At 38.8% G+C, this 14,377-nt stretch overlaps 1 protein-coding gene across 8 annotated transcripts in view; it reads right to left on the bottom strand.

The window, feature by feature from the left end:
- The window catches only part of LOC128732797 (tensin-1), a 183,790-nt gene that overhangs the window by 76,661 nt on the left and 92,752 nt on the right, over positions 1–14,377 (bottom strand). For all 8 annotated transcript variants that reach the window (XM_053826188.1, XM_053826182.1, XM_053826183.1 and 5 more), the window contains one exon: positions 1,221–1,271. Coding sequence is in view for 6 of the 8 variants with exons in the window: in XM_053826182.1 (XP_053682157.1) it covers positions 1,221–1,271 (51 nt within the window). In the remaining 2 variants the exon portion in view is untranslated. The remainder of the gene's footprint in view (positions 1–1,220; positions 1,272–14,377) is intronic.

The raw sequence follows: 14,377 nt of genomic DNA, 5'->3' as shown, positions 1-14,377 counted from the left end.
CCGACTGCTCGACTCAACACTGGCCAATGAAATGTATCCGCAGTTTTCTGAATTCTTAACAGACATTTATATTTTCCGGATCGTAAGATTCGGGCTCAACTGGTACATCATAAAAGCAATAACGTATGGTATCTAAGCAGAAGAGCAGTTTATTTTGACAAATGAAAAGCGTGACAAAATCGGGTCACCACTGTATTATCACTTGATAATGGAAAATGTTAGGTTGATAAAAAATAAAATAAAACGCAAAAAATAATGAAAGAAACCAAAACATTCATGGAGGAAATACGGAAAGAATATTCAAAACGAGCAAACATGAAGCGAAAAGATAAAAAACAAAACCAAAAAATAAAATTAATTAGGTTTTGGATGACAATTCATTGTGGTCAAAGTCAGCGTTTAACCCTCAAGTACTGTTAAAAATCATATATAGGGTATGTTGCTGCTTCGTCGTAATTGCCTATTCCCGTCCTATCCAACATAAATTATTAAAAATATCAGCATTTTTCTGACACATAATGCAAAACTAGTTATTCCCTAATACTTAAGTTTGTTGTCTATCATACGCGATCAATCAAAGTGAGCTGAGATCTATTTAAATGCTTTTTATCATAAAAGAAGTCCTACCAGCCAAATTTCCTACACGTTTTTTCGTGCGACGAAGAAGAAAATGTCGACTAATCGTTTTAATTTCCGTCATTCATAAATGAAAATAACTCACGCAAGGCATTGTCGTTATTCTACAGCCAGGAAAACTTGCTTGGCCTGCAGAAATTTTGAAGAATAACATTTGTCATGCCGTCCTACATAAACACATGCACGTTAGCTTCGTAAACATTTTGTGATTTTTAGTTCGGACGATGAAAAATTTTGATGGACGGATTTTAAAACGGTACGACGAATTTAAGAAATAAAGTTAGGTGCGTAATTTCAATGATATGCTTTAATAATCGCTTTTCAGTGATTTCAAAGTTCACGGATCGGAAGGTAAGTGTGTTTTAGTCAAATCAGCACAAGAACTTTTGGAGTATTCATTAAATCCATCGAACTAATGAAGAAAATTAGAATGGCTTTACTTACTACGACGGGAATTAGAAATAAACCCTACTTCATTTACGGAGCAAAAAAAGAATCTATTAAAAATTTCAAAAATCTACGAACTGTTTTTTGAAAGAAGATTATTTTATCCAGTTCTATTTTTTTATCGTAAAATTACTTACCGAGTTGTACTTGTTAACGATTTGCTGCTGTTCATCTTCATGAAGATTTTTCTGCAAAGAGACAAAGAAACGAAACTTTTATTTAGAATGCAAAGTACTTTGGCGTCGTTAAAAACGAAACTACAGTTTGCCACTAGTAAATAATAAAGCTAAAATGCGTACGTTTGCAAGACCAAAAAAACGAAGACACAGCAAGCAATTTAACAATTGGCGCTATTCATACAAAAAAGCAAACGACACGCCATTTTTCCCATATATTGCAAACAGACACGCTGGCACGAGGGGAAGACCACGATCTCAACGGGCACTAACTTTTATCGTCCCGTAAAATTAGCAATTATGTACTGCAAAATGTACGTTATTCGGCGGGGAAAAGGGGAAAACATTTACACAGAAGAAGAACCGCGATGGAACGGAACAATAGTATATTTACAAGGTGTTCGCTTGTCGGTGGTACAAGCAATGTTACGTGGGATCGAAGCATTGTGAGGGGGAAATTTTAATGTGCGTGCCAACTTGATATAAGCCAAAGATATCTTTCGGGCGCGTTTACAGGAAATCAAGTTGATCGCCCATCCAGCGGGTCATTCAGTTGGGAATATATGGTTTGCTAACATGCGAAAGTAAACTGCAATTCTTCTTATTCGTTTTTTTTTTCAAGAAAACTTGACGCAGCTCAATTGCAAGTTACAAAAAAAAGCACAAGAGTCAAAAACAGTTGCCGCTCTAATGAAAGAGAATGTTTGACTGCCGCGGGGTAACGCGAAAAACGAGCGCCAAAACGTATGCAAATATCGCGCCCGCGGTATCCGTAAATCTTTTTCCAATTCTCAGAGTTTCGATTTATTGCTTTGGATATTTTTTGTCTTCTTCGTTGGCCGTTGGTTGTTCCATGGAATTGTGTTTTATTATTGCCTTTATACTTCATTCCAAACCACTAAACTATTTAGAGGTGTTATCTTGTTTTATTTTCCTTAATAGGTGAGATTTGATTTCAAATTTGAAAGGTTTATTTTATGATTCGGCTATCACCTGCTGTTATAGTACATTAAAACGCGTACACGAGAGCTTTATCTATTTACGGCGAAGCAAACCGAAATTCCGAAGTTAATCTATCGCACACAATCACAAACACATGCAGAACGTGAAACAATAAAGCATTTAAAACAAAACAACAGAACCACATACATTTTCTAGGAAAAAGGACGCGTGAAGCACGGTGAAAGCAACCCGATGGAGGAACGTCGTCATCGAACAGCGCGGTGTATTCGGATCGCCGGCCTCATCGTGGTGATCATCGTACATTACGACGATGGATTGTATATATTTATGTGTGAGTGTGTTCTTGTTTGATTTCCCCAGAACGGCAGTGTTTTTCTTGTCACTGATGTTTATGTTGTTTTATGTTTTGGACGTTTGCGGTCAGTTCAGTCTCACGTTGTAAACAAGGCAAGTAAATGTAGGAAAAAATAGTATAAGGCTACAATAGATGCGTTCCTCTACGGACTCTACGCCTGGCGAGTATTTAAGACAGTGTGTGTGTGTTTATGTGTTTATGATATGCATAATTTAATTCCCCTCACTCTACTTTAGAATCACTTTTTATAAGTTTATTGTCTCATTTTGTTTATAATGTAGTTATAAAACTTTTTCAGTCGCCGGGCGGCGCGTTACACGTGGCGCCAGTTTCTTTAGGTTTTTATCTTTGCTTCTTTCTCACTCATTTCAGTCTTAGGTATCACTTCGAAAGGCACAACAGCGTTGAAGCCGTTTTTCGCGAATCACATTGTTCTGCACTCAAAAAATATTATTCTTAGGGTATCACTGATGTCGCTGGTTTTAACTTAATTGACCTGGTAAACAAATTATTGAATATCTTACATATCTTACATGTGCACATATTTTCCACATATATTTTGAAATTCAAGATGACGGATAAAATAAAACGAGAATCTTAAAATGTGAGGAAATTTGGAACAAGAAGGACTCACAGAAGATGAAAATCAATTTTAGATGCAAGAAAAGAAGGCAAAACCATAAAGGAAACGAATAAAATGAGGATAAATTAAACAGGAAATTAAACTGAGTCGTCATTGATTCTGTAAATTTCAACAGTAGTTTTTTGGTTTGAAACAAAAATTCTGTCCATAAAAATGTATTCTTTGACGGATTACACGCCAACTCGACCAGAGGTTGGCGTGACCCTCTCAGATTTCAATGAAGCTTTTTGTGTGTAAAAAGTTCATGTAAATAAACAACTTTGCATACTTAGTTTTTCGAAAATTGGTTTAGACTAACTTTTGGAAAGCGCTTAATTTTTTTTGTCTTTTTCATTATTAGAAATATAACTCGAAAATTATAGGACTTACAAAAAATTATCTATTCGTTACCTTTAGAAAATGTTCTTAATTTTCATAAAAAAATACAGAAAAAATAAAATCATTTCTATACTAAAAAAAAAGCATTTTAAAAACTAAAATTCGTTTTTCCAAAAAAGGCCATCTTAGAAATTGATGAAATTTTTTTTGAAGATAGATAATTATATGACCTACAATTCTTCCATACATCGCAAAATGGGCATATTTAAGGGAAAAAAGTTTTTCTAACTAAAACTTTTTCCGGAAAAAGGTATTTCGCCATTTTCGAAAATTATACCACCTGCTAAAAATGACCTATGAGTGATTTTTGGAAAATTTTCTGAATTTTCATAAAAAAATACAGAAAAAAATAAAAATCATTTCTACACTGAAAAAAAAGCATTTTAAAAACTAAATTTTGATTTTCCAAAAAAGCGCATCTCGGAAATTGATGAAATGTTTTTTGACGGTAGATAATTATATGGCCTATGGGTCTCTCATATTTTGCAAAATGGGCGCAAAAAAATGGGTTTTCTAACAAAACCTTATACTTATTTATTCCTTTTTTCCCGGGAAGGACCTGAAAAACTTTTTTTCCTTAAATATGCCCATTTTGCATTATAGGCCATATAATTATCTATTTTCAAAAAAATCATTAATTTCCGAAATGCGCTTTTTTAGAAAATCGAAATTTAGTTTTTAAAATGCTTTTTTGTCCAGTGTAGAAATGTTTTTTGTTTTTTTTAAGTATTTTTTTTTTGAAATCAAGTAGATTTTCTAAAAGTCGCTCATTGATCATTTTTTTGTAGGTGCTTTAATTTTGGAAAACTGAAATATCTTTTTTCCCCGGAAAGGACTTAAAAAAGTTTTTGTTAGAAAAACTTTTTTTTTCTTAAATATGCCCATTTTGCGATGTATGGAAGAATTGTAGGCCACATAATTATCTATCTTAAAAAAAATTTCATCAATTTCTGAGATGGCCTTTTTTGGTAAATCGATTTTTAGTTTTTAAAAAGCTTTTTTCTCAGTGTAGAAATTAATTTTTATTTTTTTTCAGTATTTTTTTATGAAAATTCATAAGATTTTCTAAAGGTCACCCATAGATCATTTCTTGTAGGTCTTTTTTTAAGTTATATTTTTTATAATAAAAAAGAGAAAAAAAATTAAGCCCTTTCCAAAGGTAGTCTAGACCAATTTTCGAAAAACCAAGTATGCAAAGTTGTTTATTTACATGAACTCTTTACACACAAAAAGTTTCATTGAAATCTGCGAGGGTGCTGCCTACCCCATAGACGAGTTTGCATGAAATCCGTCCTTTGTGTTCAGACAGGCAAGAAGACTGCATTTTTAAAAACAGCCCCTGTTTTAGGCCCAAAAACTACTTCCGAGATTGGACTTTCCGACGAAGAGTTAGTGACTGCTTATTTCCCCTTAATATTCAACTAATTTGACATGACTCGATCAGTACTACATACATGGCTTGATACTAAAAATAGGTTTACCATACCTATAACTGTGAAATGTTATGATATAAAGTTATTTACTTAACTCACAATTGCAACAGAAATAATGGAAATCCCCATTCTTGCGTAATCATCAAAATTTTTCGGCTCAAGAAACAGGTTGCAATCACGATAGCCTTTCCTGAACCAAGTTGGAATGTCCCATTAATTGATTAATCTTGCATGCTGACAACCTAGCCGCTGGGTATACTTAATGGAATTAATCACCCATTTGTGCTTGGATCAGAGAATCTCACATTCGTTTCCATTTAATCCAGTTTAGTTTGAACATTCATCAAACTAGGTGATATTTCATCATGTATATTTTTTTTGGCGACTAAATACATTTCGTTAGCCCATCACCAACGAGACATACTTACAAAAAAGTTAGGCAAAATAGAACAAAAAATTAACTGCCAAAAATGTAGCCGATATTATCGTCGTACACGACTGTTCTATTTTTGGCTTTCGAAAAACAGCTGCTCGTAGCATTACGCGGATGATTTTTTGTCTTCATGTATCTACGGCAACTGTTTTCTGTGTGGTCCTTGACACTAGCAAATATCTAACTCAAATGCAGCCGTATTCTGTCATGTCAAATTTAATTCCCGTACCCATACCAATAATGTAAACTGTGACTGCTCTTAATGTTTCATGAAATTCACTGTAATTCAGCCAGACAATAATTTGTTTCTTTGGACGCTATAAACAAAGCACAGACTTGTTTCTAATGGTTGGACATTTTCTTCGTTCAACAGATGCTTATATTTGCGCTCCTGCTTGTAGGCTTATTTACACGCTTCACTACATATATAGAATACTGAGTACTGCACACGTATGTAACAATAATTTAGCACACTGGAAGAGAGAAAAAGGTACAACAGAGTGGTGTGCTTGACCAGTTCGGAATCATCACTTAATTAACACATAAGTTTACATTGATTGTCCAGTTTGATTGCGGAAGAAACAGCGACGGTGGTGGTGAAGGCAACCGCTCTACGGAATGCTCGCGCTCCTGCGGAAGCTGCGACGATGATGATGACGACCAGGACGACGACGACGACGACGAGGACCACCACCCAATCGGATTGCCGCAGTGCTTGCATCGCCATTGCAGCAACAGCAGGGGCGATGTACTGCAGCAATTGTTGAGCAGCGATGAGATAGTGCACCCCATTTTTCGGGACTGCCACAGACTACATACAGTTGGGTGGCCCGATTCCCAGGTTCAGGACTGCAATAACAGTCCACTAATGGTGAGCAGAATTGAGAACGATGCTCAACTGCCGCAGCGGTCAGAGTTGTCTTCTGCTTCAAAGTTTGGCGGTTGTCATTAAAATTCTACGTTAACACAACCTTTACAGTTCTCCATGGATATCATGCCTGTAGTTTTCCGTAGAATCAAATAAACGTAGCTCAACTGCATCAGCCAAACATAAAATAAGCGAAATTACTCCGCTGGGCGACACCCACCCACTGAGTTGCGCAATTTTAATCACTCATCACCCCTCGAAAAGCATGGGGACGCATCATGGTTCACAACCATACTGAAAGACTATGCGATCAACACTTTTGTCTCGCAACACCTTTGATCACTAAATTCAACCCTGTATTAGTTACGTATTTTATTACTCACTTTCCCTCTCTCACAAACACATACGATATCAAAGGGAAAATATTAATAAAAAAATCGGCGTCCGTTTTCCTCCCTGTTAGTTTGCGTGTTTAGTACAATCGTACAGTTTCACGGGCACACCGCATCGCGGCAATCTGCCGGTAAACGCGAACTTTGCTGCCATTTTCTAAGGACAGCCTGAAATCGTGCACTACGACGCTGTTCAAGGACGCGAACCGGCCGTAATCCGGCCGGTTAAAGCGATTAAGCTGGACGTACGAACAAACATCCAGCTTGGCTGGAATCGAAAACGCTGACCTCAATGCTCTGGTAACCGTTCCGATGTTTAGTTTCACTAGAAAGGACCTGCACTGCGCTAGATGACACACACCGCCGGATAGAACGGAACTGACTGCTACCTCGGACTGGCGACGACCTCGAGGGGATGGTCGCCAAACCGCGAAGCTCGCACGGGAAAGAGCAGGATGGCTTTACGACCGAGTCAAAACGCAGATGAAAGGCATTTTAATGAACGCACACGACATGAGCGTAAGAATAATGAACAGCAGATGAATCCATCTGGAAACAGAATTAGGGACCAAGTCAGGAAAAATAATTTTTTCAGACTACCGAACAATGGGACCTGAGAGTTGGAAGTGATTAATAGAGTGTTATTTCCTGTCATTAATACTGCCGTCGTGACAGTTTCAGTGCGGCGGTATTTTCAAATTTAATGGTACACCCTGTTGCAGTGAAACGACCCGCCACCGTCGTTTACCGAGCTGTTGTCGCTCTCACGAAGGGAAGCACGGATTCTGCGCAGCTGCCGTGTCGGACATAACCTCCGCTTACTTACACTGGCTCTGAGAGACGGTCACCGTTCGTCGCGGTTTGTTTGAGGTGAGATGGATTGCATCCGTAACCTTACCGTACGGGAATGGGGACAGAAAGAGACGGGATCGTTTCAAGGACACCGACCCTAGGCAGCATCACGGGCTGAATCAGGAGAAGCAGGCAGAAAAGAAAGAGCACTGCACCGCGCTGCCGGTACGAAGGAGCGTTGCTATTTGCGGGGGTCGGTTGTTGTCCTTTTCCAAATAAAGGTGCACTTGATATCACGAGGCGTGGAATCAGCTGGTTCCGTTCGTTCCGTTGGGCCGTAGTGTGCGTGTGCCGGTTTTGGTTGCGAGACTTGCAGTGAATATGCACTGGCATGGGAAAAGACTTTTTTAAAAACAAAATTGTTATTTTTAATCACACGGGCTTAGGAAATTTATTATTTTTAACATATCACATATTATAACCTTCGAATAATATCAAATAATATAAAATTGTTTGAAACTAGTGTAAATAAATTAAAGAGCCATCATGTAAAATGATAAATAAAGATGATAAAATTATAATAATATTACCACGCTTTCATCTGACAAATTTAAACACCCCAGAAGCAATTTAAGTTTTATCACATTCCTCTAGTGGTTTTCGTGACCAATTTCATAAAACCGTTAATAAAACTATGAGCTCCACTAGAACCTTCTAATGACCGCTATAAAATTTCCTTCCAGTCAAGAGGCCCACTCTTCAGAAGGTTTCTATAAACTCCTGAAAAGTCAGGCCATAAGCTCGAGTAGATTTATTACAATCTGCTGCAAGCAACAATAAAACGGATTATGCTTTTCGTTGCTTGACGGCAACCGCCATAATCTAATGAAAGTTTTCGCTTTGTTCGACAAAGCTATAAAGCAAAAAACTTGCTGGGTATAAATCTAAATCACACAAACAGCTTTATTAACTTGAAAATATATAACCGTGTGCAGAAAAGGTAAAGTTTTGATCCCAGATCATCCTGACCGGATTGTTTCACAGCGACTTTAATAAAATATCCGAAATATAATAAATTTTCAGCAGTTTCCGTAGCTGTGCAGCACATGCGCATCTAACTGTCAACACTACATTACTTTAGACCAGCATGGTATTTTTTTTTCCAAAACGCAACATGAATGAAGGAGTACAAATTGGCGCAGTGTACCTCCTCGAAAAAATTGAAAAGCTACGAGTTTTCGCGCCGTTCTGCGAATGACTTCAATTGTACATAATACACCATAGGCTGAGTGTGAAGATCGGGTTCAAGTTTTCCGATTCGTTCTGTAGCATCTCTGGCGTACCACAGAGGAACAACCTTGGACAACTGCTCTTTTCTCTTTTTATAAGTGAGCTATTAGTTTTCCTGCTACTTGGCTGTCAGTCATTTCTGACCAGTCTACAAATTTGAAAATTGGTGCTTGAGTAACATGCTTATTGCTTGCCGTCAGCATCTCAAAGTGCTTCACCATCTCCTTTCACTGTAAAAAAAACATAGCTATTACAACATGGCGGAACATATTTAGCGCACTAACTTTCCGTAAGCACCATACCAACATTATTGCCAGAGCCAAATAGCAACTTGGATTTATTCTTGAAATCGCTAAAAAGCCGTAACCCGTACAGTTTTCGATCATTATACAATTGACTTGTAAGGTCTATTTTGGACTTTGGATTTGTGATCTGGTATCTTTATCAACAAATTTGGATAACCAGAATCGAAGCAGTATAGAATAAAAAATTTACGGTATGCTTTGCGCAGTTTTCAATGGCGTGATACCAGAAACCTACCGTAATTTGAAAACGCTAGAAAGCAGACTTAAGCTTCATATCAGTTCTTACGTTAGCATTGATTTTCTACCACATTACGAGACAGCAATAACGTGCTCAATACGTCAGTTGGTCCCGCTGCACCAAGCTCGAGTGCAAACACCGAAACTATCTTGACATACCCGGTATCTCTCCACATTTACAACCAGAATGTTAGAGGACTACGAATGAAAATTGACGACTTTTTTGTTGCGGTATTGGCAGAGCCGTAGCGTGACATTGTGGCACCCTTGGCGAAAGCCCAGTTTGGCGCCCCCTCGTTTCCTAAATCAGTGTTCCTTCCAAAAATGCTTCGACGGTTTGCCAGGTGGCTTTACAGCGGTTCACCAGAACCTTTGCTATGGTGGATCAAAAGAAAGGCGTTGGCATATTCAACTCTTTTGTGGCCTTAATGATTATTAGTTGGAGTAAATGCTCCGTTTGAGCTTCAGCCAAAAATGTTCTATTGGTCGCAGTTGGGGGAGAAACGTGCTGCTGATGCCTGGGGGACGCTGGGAGAGCTGGTGATCATCGGTATAACGTTTGTCTTCAGCCGGTTCGTCTCCTTTTGTGATCTCTTGGCACGATGGGCCAAGGCCTGGCCCGGCCAAAAGACCAAGGCAATTACCGGTAGGTTCCAACAGGGGAGGGGGCCCAAGAACTACCCATCAAAAGAAAAAAAAGCAGGCGGTAACTTTGGTAGGTACTTCGTACTGTATCTTCGTATGTCCTCTTGAAAATTACCTTGTCATTGATCATCAGCCACAGAAGGATCTTATTCGGGAACTTTCTTCATCGGTATTTCTTCACCGTTTAGCCGGTTTTCATCTTCAGCTCCTGCTGCACGTCGTAAATGCCAGATTGGCTCCATTCAGTGGATAGGAAGAGGTTCACCATGTCCAACTTCTTCGCTACAAGGTAGAGCTGGCAGCACGAACAAAGTATCGAGCGTAGTTGTTTGACTGTTTTTGCTATGGCTACTGCATTCAAATTAACCAATAACGTGGCGTGAAAAATCGCTAAAATCAGTCGTGTTTTAATGCATATATTATTGTTAATGCTTTACTGAAACGCAGGCCCGTTTTGGCGCCCCTAGGAGCTAGCGCCCTTGGCGGGGGCCAGTCTGGCCAACCGCACGCTACGGCGCTGGGTATTGGATAACGAGTATGAAGTCATCATCTTAACTGAAACTTGGCTGAATGACGAGACTAACTCTGTAGAGTAAAGTGCCACATCTAAGATCTATTTTGATTCTGTCGGGAACATTTTCCAGAATGTTGGAAGAAATCGATCATGTTCCCAGTAAAATTACCGTGGAGTGACCTCACTATGTACTAGTTCTATCGTCATCAATCTCGTACAGTTCTTATCGTTGTTTTACATACATGGATCATGGGCTTCAAGTTGAGGCGCTTTATACGGACCTAAAGGTCCTTAAGAGTTTGATAAAGTTAATCATCATATCCTGCTAGTCGAACTTGCCCGTCTGGGTGTGTCATCAAACCTTATAAACTGGTACAAGTCGTACCTAACTGATCGTCGACTGTGCGTAAAACTGGGCCCAATAGAATCAGAAGAATTCCTAAAACGTTCAGGGATTCCTCCAGGCAGTAATTTAGGGCCATTCCTGTTTATCTTATTTTTCAACGACGAGTGCCAATGTTTACCGGAAGGTTGAAAACTTTACCAGGGCGACGACCTTAAATTTTTTTTTGGGTATTCAAAACTTCCACCGACTGTCAGTTGTTATAAAAAGTTATCGACAAATTTCACGATTGGTGCAAACGCAACTTTTTGGTGATTAGCGTAGCTACTCAGTAATCACTTTTACAAGAGAAAAGCACACGATTCAATGGACGTACAGAATAGGAAACGAACGCGTAGATAGAACAAACGTTGTACGTGACCTTGGGGTTATGCTAGACTCTGAACTGATTTTTCGGGAACATTACAGTTACATTATTGCCAAATCTCGAGGAAATCTTGGGTTCATTCTCCGCGTCTCAGCTGAGTTCCGCGTGCCATGCTGCTTGCGAGCCTTGTATTTCAACGTTGTTCGATTTATCTTGAAAACAACCCAGTTGAACTACCGCCGTACGAAACACGAAGTAGTCTCCTGGGAATGGACACCCTTGAAAAGCGGCGAAACATCCATAAGACGACATTTGTCGGTAAAGTACTACTGGGAGAAATTGATGTGCACCTTTGATTCTCGCCAGAATAAACCTCAATGTACAGCCACGCCATCTTCGACATTGGAATATTTGAGACTCCAGCATTGCAGAACAGACTACGCACAGAAAGAATCCATCAGATCAATGTGTTTGTTATTTAACCGGTACTGTTGTTTGTTTGATTTCAATATTAGTACTAGTGTTTTTCGTGACTGTGTGACAAAATTTTTTGTACACCCTTAGCTTCATTTAGTTTATATAGTTTGTAAGTGTTTGTCCGATGAATTGAAACAATAAACTATTGATATTTGGCAGGGCAGTCTTCAGAGAAATTTATCAAGACATAGGTTCGATGTTTTCCCGACGTTTCGACACCCTGTTGGTGTCTTTTTCAAGGGGTAATAAAAAGAAAAAGACTTGCGAAAGATGCCAACAAAGTGTCGAAACGTCGGGAAAACATCAAACCTATGTCTTGATAAATTTCTCTGAAGACTGCCCTTATAAATATCAATAGTTACAAGTGAATCCAGTCGACAAAAACACAACAATAAATAATAACAAATTACAAATGGGATTGCAACACAAAAACGTTGTAATAAAATCAACAATAATAAAATAGACCTTAAAGATATATAAACAGTAAAAAGGAGGCTATAAAATTGAAAAATTGAGAAAGACTTAGAAATTCTCATAAAAGTACCAAAGTTATACAACATGTCATAATAATCGTAAAATTAAAAAAGTCTCACAACAAAGGTTAAAAGTCTTGAAGGTTGTACAAGTCATGAATGAATAATAATAAATAAGTCATAATATTTATAACAGACATAAAGGATTTAACAATGAAGAAGTTAGAAAGACATGGAAACCATAGAAGTAAACAAACCCAAAATGCCATGAAACTCATGAAAGGATTGAAAATCATAAACATTCCAAATGTCCGAACGGTGATAATATTCATAAATATCATAAATGTAAATTATTCAAGTGGACTTCATTTATTGAATTTTAGTGGGAAAAATTTGCATGCCTTTTTCTTCGCACTTAAGCAGAACGCTGTCCCAAATATTTTATGACATTCTCGCTAATAATAACACTTTTACCCATTTGAGGGTACCTCTCCAACCCAAAGTCCGAGATAAGTTTACTTTACCGTTTCAGAAATCCATTAGCCAAAGTTGTACCGTTCGTCGTTGCTAAAAGCCAATTAGCAGGCTATCTTCTGCGCGGCGTTCAACAAATCCATTTTATTCCAATGACACAACCTGACCCGTACCGTCATTGCATTCATCGCCGTCATTCGATGGGACAAGGAAGCGTAAAGAGTTCAAGGCTGCATCGATCACCAGTGTAACAGCTGGTTTAATTACAATTGCTTGCACGTTCCGGCTCATGTCGAAATTAGGATAATCGACAACAACACATCCAACACCCGCTGGTCTGCGTCGGAACCTGAGCTACTTACGTGATCGTTTGCTCGAAAATTCACGCATCCATTTATTTCAACAAGCTTTTCATGGCAGCACCGCTTTTGCACATGTGGTTAGCAGCATTCCACACTTGAGTCATCACTGAAAATAGGCGAATATGGCAGGAGTCGAATGGGGTGAAATGCCTTGGCGAGTTGTAAAATATTTCCCAAATTAGAGGATGCATCATCGCTCGGTTGAACATTTTTACCCGCTTCACCCGCCATGCCAGTAAACTGCAGCCGCGGAAAATCAAAACAAAAACCATAAACCCCGCTTAACTACATGTTACCGGCCATACAAGGCGCAAATGGAGCGACTGGATTATCACCGATCGCCGGTATCTCTTTCGCGATCCGACTCGAATGACATCACCTTTTTCGCGAAACCGACACAAACGGGCGGCGGTTCGGACAGGTAGCACTGCTGGTAGGTCTTAAGTCTTCGGCTAATAGCCGAATGATATCTCGTGTCAATGCGAGCTTAAGGACCCACCAAATTCCGCCGTTCGTCACTCGGCTCGATGCGGCTTATTGCTGCGCAGCGGATTTACTGGTTATGCAAATCTATATTTTATGACCAAACGGTCGAAAGATGACGGTTGTTGATTGAGGAAAAATAACGTCGCGATCTATTGTTTGCGAGGCACGCAGATCGGACTCGTTTGATTTCGGCAGCGAATCATCCGTGAGCTCAAGATTATAAGCGAGGTAGCGAGTGACGTTCTCGGGCCACTTTTTAATACAATGTTTTGATGGAAGTCAGTTTTCCTCAGGACTTTGTTTTGCTCAATTCGCCTCATTGTTGATTCAGACACTGTTTTGAATTAATTAAAATTAAGTACCACAATTTTTTAATTTCAATTTTTAATTCGTTAACAAAGAAACGAAATGGAAATGAAGTTAAGTTACTTGTAATATTTCATCTTCATCTTCATTTCATATTTCATCTGTCCGGACTTGCATTGTTTCAAAGGAGTTTTTATTCATGGTTCAGATTTCAATTATTTTTAATGAATCCACAAAAGCAAAATATTCAATCTATCTTTCCAACTCCCATATTTCAAACCATATAATTGCTGCTCATAACGAGCGTCATTCACCCCTTTTCGTAAGGGTCGTTCGAAACATTGCATTGCCCGGGGTCACGAATAAATTGCGACCCTAATGTACTAGAGAAACCTCTCATACGTGCATGCAAAGGTCACTCCACTGGACCTGGTAGAGCCCAATGTTAGCGTGAAGAGTTGCACCATACTACAGCTATTGGCTCTGTTTACAAACAAGTTATACCATTTGTTTATGGCTTCTAATTGGTGCTTGCCCTATCATCGACGCTGTTTGTTTGGTTGTTTAGGCTTGTCATGTTTT

Source organism: Sabethes cyaneus, chromosome 1 (genome assembly GCF_943734655.1).
Source record: "Sabethes cyaneus chromosome 1, idSabCyanKW18_F2, whole genome shotgun sequence".
Classification (NCBI taxonomy): domain Eukaryota; kingdom Metazoa; phylum Arthropoda; class Insecta; order Diptera; family Culicidae; genus Sabethes; species Sabethes cyaneus.
This window is presented reverse-complemented; position numbering and strand designations above follow the sequence as displayed.